Genomic DNA, 18,308 nt, shown 5'->3' on the forward strand with positions numbered 1-18,308 from the left:
GACAGATGGCTCGTAATGCCCCTTTCATATTGCTATGCAGTTTGGATATCATCATGCAAGTAAGTTGGTATGGTATCAAGCAAACCCCCACCGCCTCCTCCCCATCGACACATCCCGCTCCGACAGCTGCAGCTCCTTTAACTCCTGCGGCAACTCCACCTCAACCGCCTCGTCGCAAGAGCCGTCCCCATCTTCATCCTTCTCCGCAGCCGCGGCCATATTCCGGCTCCCGCGGTACGACCCCCTCTGCGTCAGCTGCGATCGCCGCGTACTCGACCTCCTCCGTTTCATCAGCTCCGACACCAGACCAGGCGCCTCGTCATCGTCCCCGTCATTATGCCCTTCTTCATCCGACCCGAAACCACCAAAGCCACCACCGCCTGCAGCAGTATATTCAGAAATACTAGTAGTGGTAGTGGTAGAAAACCGGCTGGTTCGCGCAGTTCTGGCGGTAGACTGCGTCGACGTCCTCGCCACGCCCATCTTCCCCCCCATAGTAGCAATATTTGGACCAGTAGTGAAGGGTTGCCTCCGCGAGAAGATGACCTCCCCGCCGGGCAGGCGAATCTCGCTTGCCTCGAGCGTCTCGGCGATGTCGAGCAGCAGCACGTCCATCGGGCAGATGTAGGCCACCCGCTTGCGCTCGCTCCACGCCAGGATGTGCCCGCACACGGCGCCCTCCTCGCGGTCGACCACCCAGGCGCCGCTATCGCCTGGGATGCCCATGGGCAGATTATAGGTTCGTTTGCTGTTAGGACTGGGATGGGTGTGCGTGTGCGTGTGTGGTGATTGTGTGGTGATGCCGGAGACCTGATAGATCTGGCTCGGCGACGTCCGGCCGTAGATCTTGACCGAGGCGACGGCGGGCAGGATCAGGCCGGTCTGGAAGCCGCTGGTGCGGGCCATGCACTGGACCTCGAGGCCGGCGAGACTGGAGGAGGGGACGACCGAGGTCGGGTGGATGACGGTGGCTTCTTCGTCGGCCGTGTCGCTATTATGCCTGTCCTCCCATGAGAATCTGCGCGACTTAAACGATGCTGATGACGGGCCGACGTGTGGGATGAGGTTGCCCTCCGGCAGCCGGTCCTCGCTGAACTCGAACAGGGCCCAGTCGATCTCATGCAGCAGGCCGTTTTCCGTGCGCCGCCTGATCCCGCTGGATGCGTACACCTCGCCGACCGTGTACGTGTCGAGATGGTCTTCGTCCTGCGTCTCGGCGGACGGGTAGAAGCCGTCGGGCACGTCGTCCAGGGCGGGCTGCGTGATGATGTACCCGTCCCCGCACCCCGGTTCGATACCCGGGATGTCGCCGGGCTCCGTGTACTGCTCGTCCTCGTCCTCCTCTTCCTCCTCCTCCGAGTAGTCGCTCGTGATGGCTGACTCGGATAGCGTGTCCGAGTCTGAATCGGTGAACTCGCAAGCGTAGTCCTCGGTGCCGCTGCTATCGGGATCCGACTCGCTCTGCTGCTGTTGCTGGGCATACCACGCCGCGAGGTCTGGCACGCCCCGCGCCATGCTCCTCGGGGCGCCCTCGTTTCCCGCCGCAACCACCTGGTCTGGGTCATCCAGCATGTGGTGCACCGTCATCCCGTACTGCCGGTCATCCACCATGATGAGCCCGCCGAGACTCACCGGAGGCAGATGCCGGTCGCCGATCCACGCTCCGATGCTCGCCCCGTTTTTCGGTCGCTCTTGGTAGTCCGGATTCGCAGCCACGACCTCCTCGCGGCCGTCATCGGCCGACTTGGCCATGCTGCGGCTGGCGGGCTCCTTGCGCGACCGGAGAACACGGCCCTGGCAGACCTTCAGGCCGACGCCCGCTGTCCCGTCGAAGAGGTTGTTGCCTAGCTTCTTCTTCAAGATCGCCTTGACCTTCTGCACCGAGGTGCAGACCACCAAGACCGTGGGCCTCGTTTTATGCGGTGACTCGCCGATCGACTCCAGCGAGATCTCGACCGACTCGGGGTTCTTGCGGTAGAAATGCCGCAGGGCGCTGTTGATCTGCGGCATGAAGACCGTGTCCCACTTCTCGACGATCTCGGGGGACAGTGGGATGTGCGGATAGAGCCGCATTTTCTTGGACGGTTTGGCGGATGCCTCGACATCCCGGGCCGTAGATGCTATTGGGGACTTCAGCTGCCGCTGGTCTAACCACGTTGTTATCGCTTGGATTGACTTACCCTGAACATCGGCCTCCTGGGAAGGGGTTGCGGGTGAAACTAGGTCGCTTCGCATTGACTGGCTCCGCGCCGGCACGGCCGTCGCAGCCTCTGATTGCTCGGGCTGGGATCCCTCTGACGGGCCTGCTGTCGTTGTGGGTTGCGGCGCGGGCCGAGGCTCACCGAGATCATCGCGGAGCCGCTCCTCCAAAGCACTGACGCTATCCAGAATGCAGCAGGCCTCGAGATAGCGGCTTGCCTTAAACTGCACGCGGTAGACAACCTCCTCGGTGGTGTGGGCGCCACTCATTTCCTGGTCCACGGCGTTCCAGCAGGTTTCAACGGCCTTCGCGTAGAGCGTGGTGCAGCGGTTGGCGAGCTGCTTCAGAATAGATTCGGGCAGCGTCGGAGATTCCATGCTGGGCACGAGATTCTCGAGCTTGGTCCAGAGCCCAATGGACAAGAGGATCATGGCGAGGGAGTAGAGATCAAAAGTCTTGGAGTCCGCATTGTTGGCCAGAGGCGAATGTACGCTGTTTCGGGGATCAAGGGGGTGCTTGTACAAAGAGAAAGGTCTCGGAGCCTCCTGCAGCTGTGGGTCTGAGAACAGATCAAAGGAAGAGATCAGGGGCCGCCTGATGTCGACTTCGCCCTGCGTGATGCCGCTGACTTCGGGATCGGTGCCCACGGCATTGCAAAACGAGATGTTCTCGCTGACTAGGTTGCCGTGGGTGATGCCCCTGGCGTGCATGTCGAAGACGGTGTTGGCAAGATTGGCCGCGAGCCGGTATTTGGCCTCCAGCGTGGGCTCAAAGTCGGGGCGCGCAAGGAGGTCGGCAAGGGAGCACAGATTGTAGAGGGGGTTCTGGGTGAGGTGCTCGTAGGTGACAGGGTTGAACATGCGTGGAAACTGGTAGACGAGCCCGAACCGGGAGTTCTGGAAGTCTTCGAAGTAACCCAGCAGGCGAGGCAAGCCCGTCCAGGACCCTGGCGACCGCTGTGGCTCGGACTGCAGGCCGGCCGATAGCTTCTCGAAGCGCGTCATGGGCGGCGAGATGCCGGTCATGGAGTAGATGGAGTCGAAAGTGGCGTACTCGAGGAGCAGCGGGGCGTGTGGTTGCCGCCCGCCCGCGGTCTGCGTGAGCTCCGCGTAGGCTTGCCTGCTCATGAAGACGATCTCCCGACGCTCCTGCTCGGCACGTTCCGTCATGGGCTCGGCCTGCATGGACCGCAGGTTGGTGAGAGACGCGGGGTCGATCTGCTTTGGTGTCTGTATCCTGGATGATTCGAACGGCCGCAGATCCTCGGCAGCCGGTGACGGCCTGGAGAGTCTCTCCCGGACGGCGGCTGAGGGCTGGGCGTACGATGACCTAGTCCTTGAGAGGTCGTACAGAGTGTCGATCGAGGTCGTCAGGTCGCGGATGAGGTCTTCGAACCTGTTCTTGTCCCAGACGACCATCCGGATCTTCTCGCCCCTTTTCGGCGGCTCCTCCCGCTCACCGGCAAGGCGACGAGAGCTGTTCCAGAGCGGTTCGGCCTCGGCGAGGATGTCCTTGATGGTGGACATGATACTGCCCACGACCTCGCTGAGGCCGGCCTTGGAAAGCGACGAGTCGATCAACACCTCCGCCGACTGGTTGCTCGGGTCCGACCACTCCAAGCCCCAGCTGACAAGACGGTCCTTCTGGATACGCAGCTTGCGGTGCAGCGACTTGATCTCCGGGTCGGCCTCGGCAATGGCATGATGGACGGGTTCCTTGACGAAGTCGGACGACTTCTTGGTGTCATTGTACAGCCTGCTCAGCCGGCGCCCGACCGACGGCAGCTGGACGCCGCCCATGGGGATGAACGAGTCCATGGCAGAGGGATTTGGCGGCAACGAGAGTCAGTGTGGTTCAATTTCCAGGGAGTCTAGCCACCCCGTGCGCCGGGCGGTCACGGTGCCGTCGAAGCAAGTACACTCGGCGAACACGGGAGTATCAGCACATATTCGTTGTTGCGCCGGCCGGAGGGGGTAAGTGGGGCGTTCGGTGCTGGTGGTGAGTAAGGGCCCGCCCCGTTCAGCTGCGGGTTTGAGACCACCTAACCGCTTTCAACTGCTGCGTTGTCGCTACGCAGTGGGTTTTGAGATGCTCTTGTTGAGGGGTTTGTCCTGTCAGTCTCGGTGTGTTTCCGGCGAGAGTGCACCACTTTGCAGAAATGGGCGACGGCAGGAGGAAAAGGGCAAAAGCCGTCCAGGCTCCGAACGATTGCAAGGAGCAAATCTGCCGCTAGAGATGGCCCCGGCGACAGCAAGATCCTGACATTTTGCGACTTGGAGCCATCACGACTCGCACTCGGGCAAATCGCGACTGGTTATTTCGGTGCCTATTGAAGTCGCGCCAAATCCCACCCGCCGAGCTGTGTGCGAGCTGCAGGCTCGGTGCAGAATGCTGCTGCCTGGGCCAGCAGCCAATCGCCGGGGCAACTGCCTGACCGTTTTGGGTCGTTGCCTTGGTCTTGGCGGGCCCGTCGCACGTGACAAAACGCGAGCTTTCCGCGGTCTTAGGAGGAGTGGAGCCAGGTCAGGAAGGTATGTGGGGTTCAGTTCTGTCGACATCTCCCGATACAACCTCGCGTCGCAATACAGATGGACGGCAAGGTCCGAAGGAACAGAAAGCGCAAATCGATGTACTGTGTAGGACAGACTGGTTCCGTTTTTTGAAGCGAGTCACCGATGTTAAGCTAGGGGCGGGTTTCGTCGACCTAGTGTTCGCACTCTGTGACAGATCGGATCTTAAATGGGCGAGTATTAGGTAACGAGTATCGTATGCTCGCATATTGCCGACAACAACTTGGACGTAACAATCAGGTAGAATTTTAAAGCGAGCACGCTGTGAATTGAAGTTCGGAAGTGATGGGCACAGACGGATACAGTTAGTTATGTTGGTACCTGCATTATCCGCTGTTGTTACACATTGTCCGAGCGAGGCATGATTGAGAAGCCCGGACTCCATCGCGACGCCTTATCCAGGCTGGCCCGAGGCTAGGCATCCCTTGCTGTTGTTTGCCATCAGAATCACAGAGCTTTATGAGACAAGGACGAGAAGAGATAAAAAGGGAAAAAGGCTGACTTAAATAATATCAATTAAGTCCACTACAGACGGCTCTGTGCTAGCTAGCTACGGTAGGCATTAACATACTACTGTACTGGCCACTTGCTTCACTTTGGTTCGTTGAATGGTTCATGACGAGATCATTAGTCCGAAATCCATACGTTACAGCCTTGAAAAGCTACTATATAACCACTGCTACGACTAAGTACTAGTCGGTATGGTAGTGTAAATGCGGCCAATTTACGATTTCTAACTCGCTGTAGCATATGGGCAATCCCAGGGCCATCACTGACCGGAGGTATCTCCATAAATGTGATGGCTGATCCCCTTGCGCTAGCCTTTGTTCGAGGATCGACTCCGGGACTGCTCTTTGAAACGCGACTCAACGCTCACGGAACGCAGCTAAGTCCAGCCTCGGACTTACACATTGATGCTCAATCCGAGGGGCGCGATCCCTAAGCCTTGCGCACCTAGCAACTGCAGTAACTTGATGGAAGCTTGCATAAGACGTCTATCTGCCTAGCTTAGGCGGTGTTGACCAACAGCAACACCCGAAGAAGTCATCATATATGCATGCTTGATAAGCTGACAGCACATCCATTGCTTAATGACCATTTGGTTAAAGAATTACACATATGATGAATTCAGGGCCACTGTTACTTAGCAGTTGACCAAATCTGACGGTTGTTTAACTAGTGTTTAGTCAAATTAGTTCTTTTATCGTCGCTCGCTACTTATGGAAAGCATTGATTGTATTACGACTACTACTTTTGCACCCTTCATCAAGAAACCAGCGCTCCCTCCACGTCCCGAAAATGCGAAGAAAAGAATCCATCGACGATCGACGACTTAAATATCGGTATACGACAACATGCTGGGCTCCTCCTGCCTAGCGACCAGCCAGGCCCAGGCGGCCGAGGGCGCGTAGCTGGTGGTTGTCGAGTACGAGCGCCCATAATCGGCACGCTCAAACAAGCTCGAGTCGGCGCTCTTCATGCGCCCGACGTTCTCGGGTGTGGCGATAGCCAGGAAATGCTCCCGTTCCGGCCCTGGAGCCAATGCCCTATTCAAACCCGGTCAGTGGCCAAACAACATACATACCGGCGCGAAAGCTAATACGATGGACAACACGTACAAGGCGTTCCCAAAGATCCCATGACACAAACTCGGCTCCTTCTTAAGAAGCCCCTGCGTCCAGATGCACTGCCGTGCCCTCTTGATGGCGGCGTCGATGCGGTCGCGCAAATCGGGGAAATGTGGGCGCAGCGCAAGTAGCGACAGCACGAAGCCCGGCGCGCCGTGGCAGAACTGGACGAGCCCCTTCCCATTGCTGGGCCCGCTCTCCTCCGAGCTGGGCCAGTTGCCGTCGGGCAGCTGCATGCTGAGCAGCCGGTCGAGGATGGGCTGCACGCGCGAGGCCAGCGAGGGGGACGTGAGGACGAGCTGAGTGACGATGCCGATGTCGCCGTGCACGGCGCCCAGGTAGCGGCGGCCGTGCCAGCGCCAGCGCGGGCCGCGGTTCAGGATGGTGTTGGAGATCTCGGCGATGGCTGGGTCAACCAGCTCGTTGCTGCCGGGCACCGCGTGCCGAACCATGTGCAGCAGGTAGAGCGTCCCCGCGCGGCCATAGAGCATCTCATCCGGATACTCCTCGACCTCGATGACCTGGGACACGGAGGAGATGAACTGGCGGACATCGGCCAGGTCCTGGGACACGACGCTGCGCACGGCTTCGTAGGCTAGCTTCTCATCGCTGATGCCGCAGCCGTGGGAGCCGAGACGGAGGTTGTGGCCGCGCGAGCCGGGGACGAGGTACCGGCGCGCCCAGTGGTCGACCGGCTTGCCGCTGATGGTCAGATCGGGACGGCGCGAAGAGACCTGCAGCAGTAGGTGGGCAACGCCGGTCGGCCCGCTCCAGAGCCCGTGCAGCGCCTCGTGGGCGTACCGGCTGCGTGGGGGGTAGTTGGCGACGATGTCTTCGAGCGCGGCCACGAGGTACCCCTCGGTGTCGCCAGGGGTGAGGTGGGGCTGCTCGGTCCCAAGATGTCGCTGGTCCATTTTAGCTCGGTGGGGGCTGCTTCTGGACATCAGGGTTGCTGGCACCAAACGGAAGGTACCGTGTGAGGGCCTTTGAGCCTTGGTTTGCGTTTGGAAGCTGGCGCAAATGTTGTGGAATGGAGGTAAGGATACGTTTATTGAGTGCTATTGTGGAACTGGATCCCAGGAATCATTCGAGGTCTTGGAAAGCATGAGACATTTGGGTTCCGGTCTCAGCCTGTCGTCATGACGGCTGCTTCTAGAAGCTTGGCACTGCGGCTCGTTCAAAGAGGAGTTGTGGAATCGAGACACGGGTGATGCGGGGTCCACGGAGCTAGTGGAGCCGGGTAGGTCCGGAGCAGTCCGGGCTGGTGCGGGGCAGGTTCCATTCGGAATAATCAAATCCTCCTGTTGGAGTTGGAGATGGAATTGCTTAAGTTTCTGCAACATTGACAACCGTTCTTATCGACTGCCATCTCTTGTTTGCAATATGGAAATGCAGTGCTAACGTTTAAATGCCCAGGGCTACTCTAGAATGCTATAGTAATGTACAGACGAGCACAGTCTCACAATTACTGCCCACTCTTCGCCTTGTCTGCGATCTTCCGTGCCTTATTCGCCTTTTCCTCCAATAGCTTCTTGAGGTCGTCCCTGGTCTCCTCCAGCAGCGCCTTGCCCTCCGATGCATGCTTGTTCGCCACCTCGGTCAACAACCCGACATTTTCCTGGATCATGCGGCCTGCCTCGTCCGAAGACGTTCCAAAGACCTTGGCGAGCGCTGCGAAGCTGCTGCTTCCACCCACCGCCTTGGCGCCGGTTGACTTGGCCTTGTCGACGGCCTGCTTGACGTAGTCCTCAAGCTTGCCCGTATCGCCGCCCTCTCCGAGCTTCTTAAGCTGCCCGAACAAGGCCATCATATTCCCTTGCTTGAGGGCCTCCTGGTTTTCCGTGATCAACTCCTTGACCCGCGGGTTCTTGTCGAGGTATGGCTTCGCCTGCTCCAACCCCTTGTCCCACAGATCATCGCCGATCTTACGGACCTGCTCGGTCCGCTCCTCGACAAGCTTCCGCACCTTATCCGCGGTCTCGACCGAGAATCCGCTAGACAGGGCGTCGTTGACCTGGTTCCATGTCTCGTCTACCAGCTTCCTGGCCTCCGGGCCGTAATCCTTGCCCATCTGCTTGAGCTGCCTGATGGGCTCGCCGACCTTGTCGTTTAATTGCGGGTGGCGTTCGAGGAGCTGGTCGGCTGCGCTGCCGCTAAGACTGGCGACCTTCCCTGCCAGGTTCGCGAGCGCATCGTATGCCTTGGTCATCGACTCGAAACTCAAACCGCTTTTCGCAACATCCTGAAATTCCTTGTATGTCTCCGAGACGATCTTGTCCACCTCGTCGCTGTGCTCTTTCCGGACCGCTTCAAGGTCGTTGAAGGCGCTGTCGACATACTGACGGCCGCCGGGAACCCACGCCACGTACGAGTAGCAGAACTGCCTGAGCTTGTCGACCGCTTCGTCCGTTGTCGGCGTCTTGTCCTTTATCGTGGCGGCCACCTGCTGGTATCTGTTGTCGATCTCCTTCGCTGCTGCATTGACCTTGCGGGCTGCTTTCCCGGCGGGCGTCATGAGGTAGATGCCGTACAGCAGGCCTGCGCCCGCCACTCCGCCAGCGACACCTGACATGAAGTGATTTGAGCTTGTTCCGCTGGTCTGGGTGGACTGGAAACGGCGCTGAGACCGTGGTGTGCGGATGGCCTGGGCATTGCGAGCCGCTCTAGGAGCTACTCCGGTTGGGAATCGAGCGGAGAACATTGCGAGGGAGTGAATTGGAAGATGTCCGATGATGTTTGTTTTGGTAGTGCGAAGATGCGGAAGCCAATTGGTCGTATGGGGGATATTTGGTAGTTGAAAGCTTCCAGTGTTTATTTCTGGCAGGATTACTTATGGGAATTCGGGGAACACAAAGACCGCTCCTTCCTTGGACTCGCTCGCATGTGAAAAATGAAGCATGACGTTCATGATTCCACTCTGGACTCCTTGGAGTTGCAGACCTGAGCAGGCATGCATGACATCACTGCCAACTACAAGCGGGATGATGTCATGCACTGTTCTTAGCCCTAACCCTGATACAATACATACGTCAGGTAGGTATCTTCAGTTATGATCTGAATCATAGGACAAGTCGGTAGCTCTTTGGTCGTTAAGACCCAACTGATGCTCTACTCACTGCAACCACGGCATATTTACAACCCGCTCGTCTGTTTGCTATGCACATTCTCAACCACCCAGTTGCGGCTTCACGACGCCGGCCATTACTCCGTAAAGCTGCACCATGAATTGAATGTGACATCATGGGCGGAACACATCAACCCCACACTTTTTGAGTGCAATTCAAGGCGCTGTGAATGCCCATCGTAGTTCGTAATGTAATGTCTCATAATAGATGCCGTGGCTCTGAAGAAGACCAAAACCACCAGTGAAAAGCACTATGAGACACTCAAAACCTCTATTTTTCTGTACGACGATATTTACATGCAAATACAATATTCAATACCCAATATATGTAAAATACAAATGTACAGTAGTACATCACAGCAACAAGAGTCACGGACAAGCATTCTCCAACTTATGGGTGGCCCTTCCCCGCATTCTCCGCACTCCCCGCTGCTGCCAAGGCGGAACTTGACGGCAACGACTCAACGAGAGAGAAACTCTCTTCAACCTCTTGTGCGCGAAATGAGCATCGTGGACAGAAGACGACATCCTACTAGCAGCCATGTAGGGTTGTACGAGACATGCCTGGCAAAAGCGTACCTGCAGCACAATATCAGGCTGCAGCTGCGTAGATAAATGAAGACCGTAGCAGCAGCTTGCCTCATCGTAAGTGCGTGGCCTATGGTCTTGTACGCAACTCCCGTCAAGTTGCCCGGCGTCCGCCAAGCCGTGTTGTCCTCGCGGCTTAGCGTCCTACTCGGCAAAATAGCCGTGGTCCATTTACCCGGCCAACACCGCTCGGTTGGAAGCTCTGAGAATATGGCGGCATGGCCTACGCGACTTGGCCGTGGGCCACACTTCATATCGGCTGAATTGCATCTCGCGCCCTAGGGAATGAGCCCCCCTGCAGCGAACCAAGAAGTCGGTCTAGCAACTGCAACCCTCGACAAGCCCGGTTGGCGGGCCGGTCTGGATCAGCAGAGATCCATCTCCGGCCCCGCGTCCAGACTTCGAAATATGGAGGCTAGGTCGCATCCCGCTTGGGGCGAGGTAACATCAACCACAACACCCCGGGACTATTGGCGCAGATCCGGGGAGATGGGAGTGAGGACCGCCGCCGCGGACGAGCCGCGTGTGATGATAAAATATAAATAACCAGTCCCGGCCACCTGCTAGTAGCCGCGCTTTTCTCGCAGACCGGCACCCCTCCCCTGATCCTTAAGGCATACCGCACACAGCCGTCCAAGATGCATCTCGCCTCCTCGCTGCTCTTCCTGGCCTCCCTGCCCATGGGGATGGCCGACAAGGGTAAACCGTGCAAGAAGGGTCTCAATATCCTCGCCAAGCAGGCCGGTCTCAAGTACTTCGGGGCGGCCACCGACTCGCCCGGCCAGCGGGAGCGTGCCGGCTACGAGGCTGCTTACGCGCAGTACGACCAGATCATGTGGAAGTCGGGCGAGTTCGGCCAGACGACGCCGACCAACGGCCAGAAGGTGCAGTACACTCCATTGATTTATATTTCGTATTCCATGCTGACCTTCCTACAGTGGCTCTTCAGCGAGCCCACGCGCGGCGGGTATAACTTCACCGAGGGCGAGATCGTGACGTCCCTGGCGAAGAAGCACGGCTACTACCTACGGTGTCACGCGCTGGTGTGGCACAGCCAGCTGGCACCCTGGGTCGAGACGACCGAGTGGACAGCCGACGAGCTGCGCCAGGTGATCGTCGACCACATCACGCACGTGATGGGACACTGGAAGGGCCAGTGCTACGCCTGGGACGTGGTCAACGAGGCGCTCAACGAGGACGGCACGTACCGCGAGTCTGTCTTCTACAAGGTACTGGGCGAGGAGTACATCAAGCTGGCCTTCAAGACAGCCGCCGAAGTCGACCGGCACGCCAAGCTGTACTACAACGACTACAACCTCGAGTCGCCTAGCGGCAAGACGGCGGGGGCCGCCAACATCGTCAAGATGCTGCGCAAGGAAGGCATCCGCATCGACGGCGTCGGCCTGCAGGCGCACCTGACGGCAGAGCGCCATCCGACCCTCGACCAGCACATCGACGCCATCTCGACCTTCACCCAGCTCGGCGTCGAGGTCGCCCTCACGGAGCTCGACGTGCGCGTCACGATGCCCGCCACGGCTGAGAACCTCGCTCTGCAGAAGGAATCCTACAAGAACGTGAGTTTGTTTCTCCTCTCCGTCTCCATTTATGAATTGATATTAACATGATACCCTCTCCCTAGGCGGTCGGCGCATGCGTCCAGGTCCGCGGCTGCATCGGCGTCACCATCTGGGACTTCTACGACCCTTTCAGCTGGGTGCCCTACACCTTCCCCGGCCAGGGCGCCCCGCTGCTTTGGTTCGACGACTTCACCACTCACCCTGCGTATGACGGTGTGGTCGAGGCGTTGACCAACAAGACAGGTCGCGGGAAGGGCAAGGGGAACAGCCGTCGGGCGCGGTTGTGGTCTGCTTGAGCGGGCGGAGGAGAGCTAGTGCACATGACATTTAATATAATAATTCGAGGTTTGTATAGCTTACCTGTCTCGTATACTAGTAACCAATGCAAGATCAAATGATCTCCATCTCCGTAAATTCATCCAGACTCTGGTGTCGAAGCGCAGGAGGCCCGGACGTCTCAAAATTTTGAATGAGCAATAGTTGAGGGAAGACTCAGTGCACTGCAACTGCCGAAGGCTCGAAGGGCTCTAAAAGCCCTGAAGTGCGAGCAGTGTGCTCATGTGAGACTGCTGGCGCCACCATCAGATTTGATTCTCAACTGAATCGACCGAGCCTCAACTCTTCCAGGATACATGAAAAGCGCTGCACGCAAAACACATCGATAAGGCTTCACGCCGCTTCCTCACAGGCACAATCCATCAGAAAAAGGCAACTTGAATTAATCAATCCAGTCAGCAGGCTCTCGACCCAACAGGCTTTGAGGGCGATGCTGTGCCACGGTGCCCAACACCGCCGAGGCGAAGCGTTTCACCATGGCTTTTCGACACCAACCCGCGCCACAGAAGTGCAACGCACAGCACCAGACTGCCGACAAGACCAAACACCCTCGCACTTCTCAGATCTTTCCAGTCAGACCCTTAGTCTAAGGTATTGCGGCTCAGCACCATGTTGACAATTGGTTTGGCAGCTTTTGCTCCGGGCACACTCCCTGTCCTTGACCAGTCACCAGCCCCTCGGTTCTGGACTCCCCTGCAACGGGGAGAGCTAAACTTGGCGCGTAAGGTTCTAGAATAAGTGCCCGGTCGAGACCTTTTGCAGTGCCGTATGCTGCGGCGCGGCCTGGGCGATATTTAAAGTGAGAGAGAGGGCCTCACCTTGCGGTCGACTGAACTGAAGCTACGCGAGTACTACTACTAGTAGTACCTTCCTTTCCGCGGTCGCTAGTTACGGTCTCCGAAATTAAGAACAGAAAAAAACGGGGATGAAGTGGATAGACACGATACACTCGCGGATCGACGCCCTCCGCGCGCGGCACTCGGAGGGCCGCGTGGGCGAGTGGGCGCGCAAGATCCGGCCGTACCTGCCGCCGGTCAACTTCATCACGGTGCACTACGCCTACTTCATCCTGTCCTGCCTCTTCTTCGCGCTGGTGTTCTGGGGCACGGGGTCGTCGGCCAGCGTGGAGATCGGCTTCCTCGACAGCCTGTACCTGAGCATGTCGGCGCTGACGTCGACGGGGTTGAACACGGTGAACGTCAGCCAGATGTCGACCGGCCAGCAGGTCGTGCTGTTTCTCGCCATGCTGCTCGGCCACCCGGTGCTGATCTCGCTCTGGACCGTGCTCTTCCGGCGGCACGTGTTTGAGAAGCGGTTTCGGGCCATCGTCCGGGCCGAGCGCGAGCGCAAGCTGCGGGCCGCAGGGTCCAAATCGTCGCTGGGGCTGTCGTCGGGCATCGCAGACCTGCTGGCGCTGGCACGGCTGCGGTCGCGGAGCAAGGCCAAGAGCGACGACGAGCTGCCGGGCGTGGGCACGCGCATCCACGAGCCGCCGCAACAGCCGCAGCTTCTTGCGCGCGCCACGGCGCCGCCGCAGATCCTCACCGACGACCGCGAACTCGAGGCCGGCCTCGCTCCGATCCAGGAAGGCCGCGCTCTGCCCCAGACGCCGGGCCATCGGAGCATCGCTTTCGTGGAGCCGCCGCGCAGCAAGACGGACAACAACAACAACAATCCTAACAATGACAACAACATGGGAGGCATTGCGCTCCGCAACTTCCTCGAGGAGAAGCGCAAGCACGTCGGGCGCAACGGCGAGTTCTTTAACCTGACGCTGAAGGAGCGCGAGTACCTGGGTGGGGTCGAGTACCGGGCGATCGAGGTGCTGGTGGTGACGGTGGCCATGTACTACGTGCTGTGGCCGCTGCTCGGGGCCGTGGCGCTGGGGGCCTGGATCGCGGTGCGCTCGCCCGAGATCGCTGCTGTGAACGCGCAGAACCCGTGGTGGGCCGGCATTTTCCTGGCCGTGTCGGCGTTTACGAACGGCGGCATGACGCTGCTGGACGCCGGCATGACGGCCTTCCAGTCGGGCTACTACTTCGTGGTGCTCGTCACGGCGGTGCTGATCCTGGCGGGCAGCCAGGCGTCGCCCATCTTTCTGCGGTTCATCTTCTGGGTGCTGTCCAAGCTGCTCAAGTTCAGCACAAAGGACGACAACTACGCCGTGTGGAAGGAGACCTTCGACTTCATTCTGCAGTACCCGCGCCGCGTCTACATCAACATGTTCCCCGCCCGGCCGACCTGGATGTTAACCATCTGGCTGGGCGGGTTCCTGGTGGTCGACTGGGCCATGTTCTACCTGCTCAACATCGGCAACAGCGTCATCGAGAGCATCCCGCCGGGCCCGCGGGTCGTGGACGGCCTGTTCCAGACTGTGTGTAAGTTCAAGGATTAGCCCCAACTCTCTTCTTGCACGAGCTTGATTATTTAGGGCAAAGGCTAACCCCAAATCCCGTGCAGCCCTCCTATCCGGCGGCTTCACCGTGGTGCCCATCTCGGCCGTGTACTTCGGTCTGCAGGTGCTGTGGCTGGTCAAGATGTACGCCTCGGCCTACCCGACCTCGATCACGGTGCGCGGGTCCAACGTGTACGAGGAGCGGTCGCTGGGCATCTACGCCGGCGACGAGCCCGAGGAGAGCGCCGCCGCCGCCACCGCCAGCAGCACCGACAACAGCAACCAAGAAAAGAAAGCCGCCCCCCTCGCCGCCGGCGGGCTGTTCCTCTCCCCGAACCCGGCCTCTGCCATGCAGCAAACCATGCCGCAGACGCCCATGTCCGCCACCTCGCAGGCCTCTCGCCTGTCCAGCATCTCCATGGCCTCCCGGCGCGGGCTCGACAAGATCGTGGGCATCGGCAAAGAGAGCACGGCAATCATCGGCAGACAACTCCAGCGGCGCATGACCGGCTTCCAGGGCGTGGGCGTGGCCCCCGTGCACCCGCGGCGGCCCCTGAAGAAGGTCAGCCTCCCCACTCCGCGACCGGGCACCACCACGGCCCAGTCCAGTACCCCCGACACGGGGATTGTCAGCAGCAGCAGCAGCAGCAGCACCGTATCCGTCGTAACCGTCGAACAAGCACCCACGGGCCCGCAAGACCTGGTGTCGCACCACGTGCGCAGCCAGCTGTCGCACGACGTGTGGTGGATCGCGCTGGCCTTCTTCCTCATCACCATCATCGAGACGTCGCACACGCTCGCCGACCCGGCCGCCTACAGCCTGTTCAACATCCTGTTCGAGATCGTGTCGGCCTACGCCAACAACGGCGTCAGCGTGGGCCTGCCGACCGCGGCTTACTCCTTCAGCGGCGGGTGGCGGGCCGGGTCCAAGTTCGTGCTGATTCTGGTCATGCTCCGCGGGCGGCATCGCGATTTGCCCGTCGCGCTGGATCGCGCGGTCAAGTTGCCGAGTATTGATCTGGATGAGAAGGAGGAGGATGATGCCGAGATCAGGAGGGCGATTAGTAGGACGCCGAATCTCGGCGGGATGAGTCCTGTCATGTCGCCGGGGTTGGTGAGGCCGTTTAATCCTACTAGTATGTAATTACTAGTACGACTACTACTAGTAGTAGTAGTACTGGATATTTCCTTTTCCTTTTTTTCTTCTTTCTTTTTACTACTCGGGAAGAGTGTTACTCCCCGCTTTTTCTGATTGGGTTGTCAATACTGTCATACACACACACCTGTACCTAAATGCTACTAGTACTAATCTGCTTCCTTTTGTTCTTGCTCGTTGCTGTTACGACTTGCCGATGGCCACAGCCGGGCTTCCTGCGTATTAGTGGTGCGGCAAAGCGCATCTCCGGGTCTGCCCCGGTGTTGTGGTTCCTCAGAGGAAAGCACCCCCTGGACACACTGACACCAATCTCCTTCCTGACTCGCCGAGTTGCGCAGCCATCGCCAACCTCCAACAACTCCCCGGTGCCCTGTTCCAGACTGCTGCCATTCCCAAGATGAGCCCCCACCGCCGCACCGGGCTACTGCAATACATTAGATCCGCCCCCACCGGATCCCACCACGGCAGATGTTAGACAGAGGCTCTGCAGGGCCTCGCTTGGCAATTGCTTGTTTCTCCTTGGCTCATCGGTCCGGTTGGGACACCAAAATTGTTTGGACCTCCGACGGGCGGCGCTTCCCGTGCTCCAGATCTCCGAGACAACAAGGTCTTAGTATGTACAGGTGGGATTAGTAAGGTACTAACCCACAGGTCCCTGGACGCGTGGATATGGGGAAGTGTCCGGGGAGCAGTGCGGAGAGGGGGTGATCAGTCTGGGGTTGGGTTAAAAGAAAGTCCTGGCCCGGTGGCCCTGTTGAGTTTTGTCACATTGCTTCTCTTACAAACACACAACTGGTTTTACTGGAAAAGGCCTGGAGCAGCCGGTGTCCCAGTCTGTTGCCAGTGGTCTCAACACCCAACGGCGGCATCACGATGGCAAAGGAGGAGTTGGAGGCGACGAACTCGCAAAATGTCGAGTACATTGTGCGTTTATAAAACCCATCACTCTCAGCTTTCGTCTTATAGTACCTAGTGCTGCTAGCTGACACACGCAGGAACAGGACTCGGGGCCTGACCGAGGCGCATCGGGAGTATCTCCTGCACCGGCACGGCACGCTAGACCTCGAGCCAGTGCCGGACATGAGCGACGGCGACCCGTACAACTGGCCAAAAAGCAAGAAGCTGCTCAACCTGGCCATGATCGCCTTCCACGCCATGATGGCCACCTTCACCGCGGCGGCCGTGCAGTCCGTGTTCGCCGAGATGGCGGCCGACCTGGGCGTGTCGATCCACCGGGCTTCGTACATGCTGTCGCTGCAGATCGCCATCCTCGGCAGCCCGCCGCTGTTCTGGCGCCCGCTGTCGCAGCGCTTCGGCCGCCGGCCCGTCTTCTTGTTGTCGCTCGTCTGCAGCCTGGTCGGCAACGTCGGATGTGCCGTGAGTCCGTCGTACGCCACCATGGCGCTCTGCCGCGCCATCACGGCCTTCTTCATCTCGCCCGCCTCGGCAATTGGGAGCGATGTCGTGACCGAGACCTTCTTTAAGAAGGAGCGGGCTCGCTGCATGGGCATCTGGACCATTATGGTCACCCTGGGCGTGCCCATGGCTCCCTTTATCTTTGGGTTTGTGGCGGTCCGGGTAGGGTACCGGTGGATCTACTGGATTCTAGCCATCGTGAGTTTCCCCCTTTTTTTCCTTTCCTCTCTTTTATTATTTTTGAGACTCTCCCCTTTTCTCTCAGTGACTGACCATGATACTAACATTCCCTACCCAGACCAACGGTGTGCAATTCATCCTCTACTTCCTCCTCGGCCGCAAAACCCTGTACCTGCGCGGCCCGACACCCTCCATGTCGCCACCGCCCTCCTCATCCGAACCCAGCCGCAGCCTGCTCTCCTTCCGCCGTCTGGACCCGACCCCATTCCGGGCCTGGGACTTCGTCAAACCGCTGACCTTCTTCCGCCGGCGGTGCGTGGTGATACCCACGGCCGCATACGCCATGGTGTTCTTGTAGGCCAACATCATGATGTCCGTCGAGACCGGGTCCCTCTTCCCCGAGAACTTCGGGCTCGACCCGTAGGCGGTCGGCCTGTAGAACATCGCCATCATCGTCGGCTCCCTGGTCGGCGAGCAAATCGGTGGGTTTCTGAGCGATTGGTGGATGTGGCGCCGCTACGAAAAGCACCTCCTCCAACAGGGAACCAACGCTACTACTACTACTTCTAGTAGTACTAGTAGTAGCCATAGAAACAGCGAGACAACAGCCCAGGACCAGGACGAGGACCAGGGGATGAATATGAATCCAAAAGCACCGCAGCCCGAGTTCCGCCTCTGGCTCGCCTACCCAGGCTTCCTACTGACCATCTCCGGGGTGGTCGCGTATCTGGTCCAGATCGGCGCCGCGGGCCACACCTGGAACATCACGCCCGACATCAGTATGGGCCTCGCCGCGGGCGGCAACCAGATCGTCACCACCGTCATGACCACCTATGCCGTCGACTGCTACCGCGATGACGCCGCTTCCGTCGGCGTGTTTATCAACTTTGTGCGCCAGATCTGGGGTTTATCGGGCCCTTCTGGTTCCCCGAGATGATTAACAGGGTTGGGTTCGGGGCTACGGCCGGTATTGCGGCCGCTATGCTCGTTGCTGTGTCCATGGTGCCGACGGGGGTTGTGCAGTGGCGTGGGAGGGGGTGGCGGTGAGGAGTGGGTTAGCAAACTTAATGACCACCTGGACGATCTCCTTCGAATATATCCGGCTTAAGAAGTCTCTCCGCACGCCTTCAACTTAAGT

General features: G+C 59.0%; 6 protein-coding genes across 6 annotated transcripts; 3 read left to right on the top strand and 3 right to left on the bottom strand.

Annotated features, from left to right (window-relative positions):
- Positions 1-75: 75 nt before the first annotated feature.
- Positions 76-4,017, bottom strand: B0T15DRAFT_403550 (uncharacterized protein; the record flags this gene model as incomplete). Its single annotated transcript, XM_062865208.1, has 3 exons — positions 76-341; positions 405-2,097; positions 2,188-4,017. The coding sequence occupies 3 exons, from the start codon at positions 4,015-4,017 to the stop codon at positions 76-78; spliced, it is 3,789 nt and encodes a 1,262-aa protein (XP_062718571.1).
- A 2,086-nt stretch (positions 4,018-6,103) lies between these two features.
- On the bottom strand, positions 6,104-7,312 carry B0T15DRAFT_487785 (uncharacterized protein; the record flags this gene model as incomplete). The annotated part of the gene is made up of 2 exons (XM_062866459.1): positions 6,104-6,317; positions 6,390-7,312. The coding sequence occupies 2 exons, from the start codon at positions 7,310-7,312 to the stop codon at positions 6,104-6,106; spliced, it is 1,137 nt and encodes a 378-aa protein (XP_062718572.1).
- A 450-nt stretch (positions 7,313-7,762) lies between these two features.
- On the bottom strand, positions 7,763-9,473 carry B0T15DRAFT_543959 (uncharacterized protein). The gene has a single exon (XM_062870031.1). The coding sequence runs from the start codon at positions 9,097-9,099 to the stop codon at positions 7,864-7,866; it is 1,236 nt and encodes a 411-aa protein (XP_062718573.1). The 5' UTR covers positions 9,100-9,473; the 3' UTR covers positions 7,763-7,863.
- A 1,083-nt stretch (positions 9,474-10,556) lies between these two features.
- B0T15DRAFT_315177 (glycoside hydrolase family 10 protein) lies at positions 10,557-12,113 on the top strand. Its single transcript, XM_062863980.1, has 3 exons — positions 10,557-10,994; positions 11,049-11,684; positions 11,750-12,113. The coding sequence occupies exons 1-3, from the start codon at positions 10,749-10,751 to the stop codon at positions 11,981-11,983; spliced, it is 1,116 nt and encodes a 371-aa protein (XP_062718574.1). The 5' UTR covers positions 10,557-10,748; the 3' UTR covers positions 11,984-12,113.
- Positions 12,114-12,794: 681 nt separating this feature from the next.
- B0T15DRAFT_315204 (cation transport protein-domain-containing protein) lies at positions 12,795-15,752 on the top strand. Its single transcript, XM_062863981.1, has 2 exons — positions 12,795-14,401; positions 14,484-15,752. Exons 1-2 carry the CDS (start codon positions 12,949-12,951, stop codon positions 15,560-15,562), a joined length of 2,532 nt encoding a protein of 843 aa, XP_062718575.1. The 5' UTR covers positions 12,795-12,948; the 3' UTR covers positions 15,563-15,752.
- Positions 15,753-16,447: 695 nt separating this feature from the next.
- B0T15DRAFT_562853 (major facilitator superfamily domain-containing protein) lies at positions 16,448-18,179 on the top strand (the record flags this gene model as incomplete). Its single annotated transcript, XM_062870594.1, has 4 exons — positions 16,448-16,491; positions 16,576-17,188; positions 17,289-17,516; positions 17,610-18,179. 4 exons carry the CDS (start codon positions 16,448-16,450, stop codon positions 18,105-18,107), a joined length of 1,383 nt encoding a protein of 460 aa, XP_062718576.1. The 3' UTR covers positions 18,108-18,179.
- Between the last annotated feature and the right edge of the window lie 129 nt (positions 18,180-18,308).

Source organism: Chaetomium strumarium (assembly GCF_033439665.1).
Source record: "Chaetomium strumarium strain CBS 333.67 chromosome Unknown B0T15scaffold_7, whole genome shotgun sequence".
Classification (NCBI taxonomy): Eukaryota; Fungi; Ascomycota; class Sordariomycetes; order Sordariales; family Chaetomiaceae; genus Chaetomium; species Chaetomium strumarium.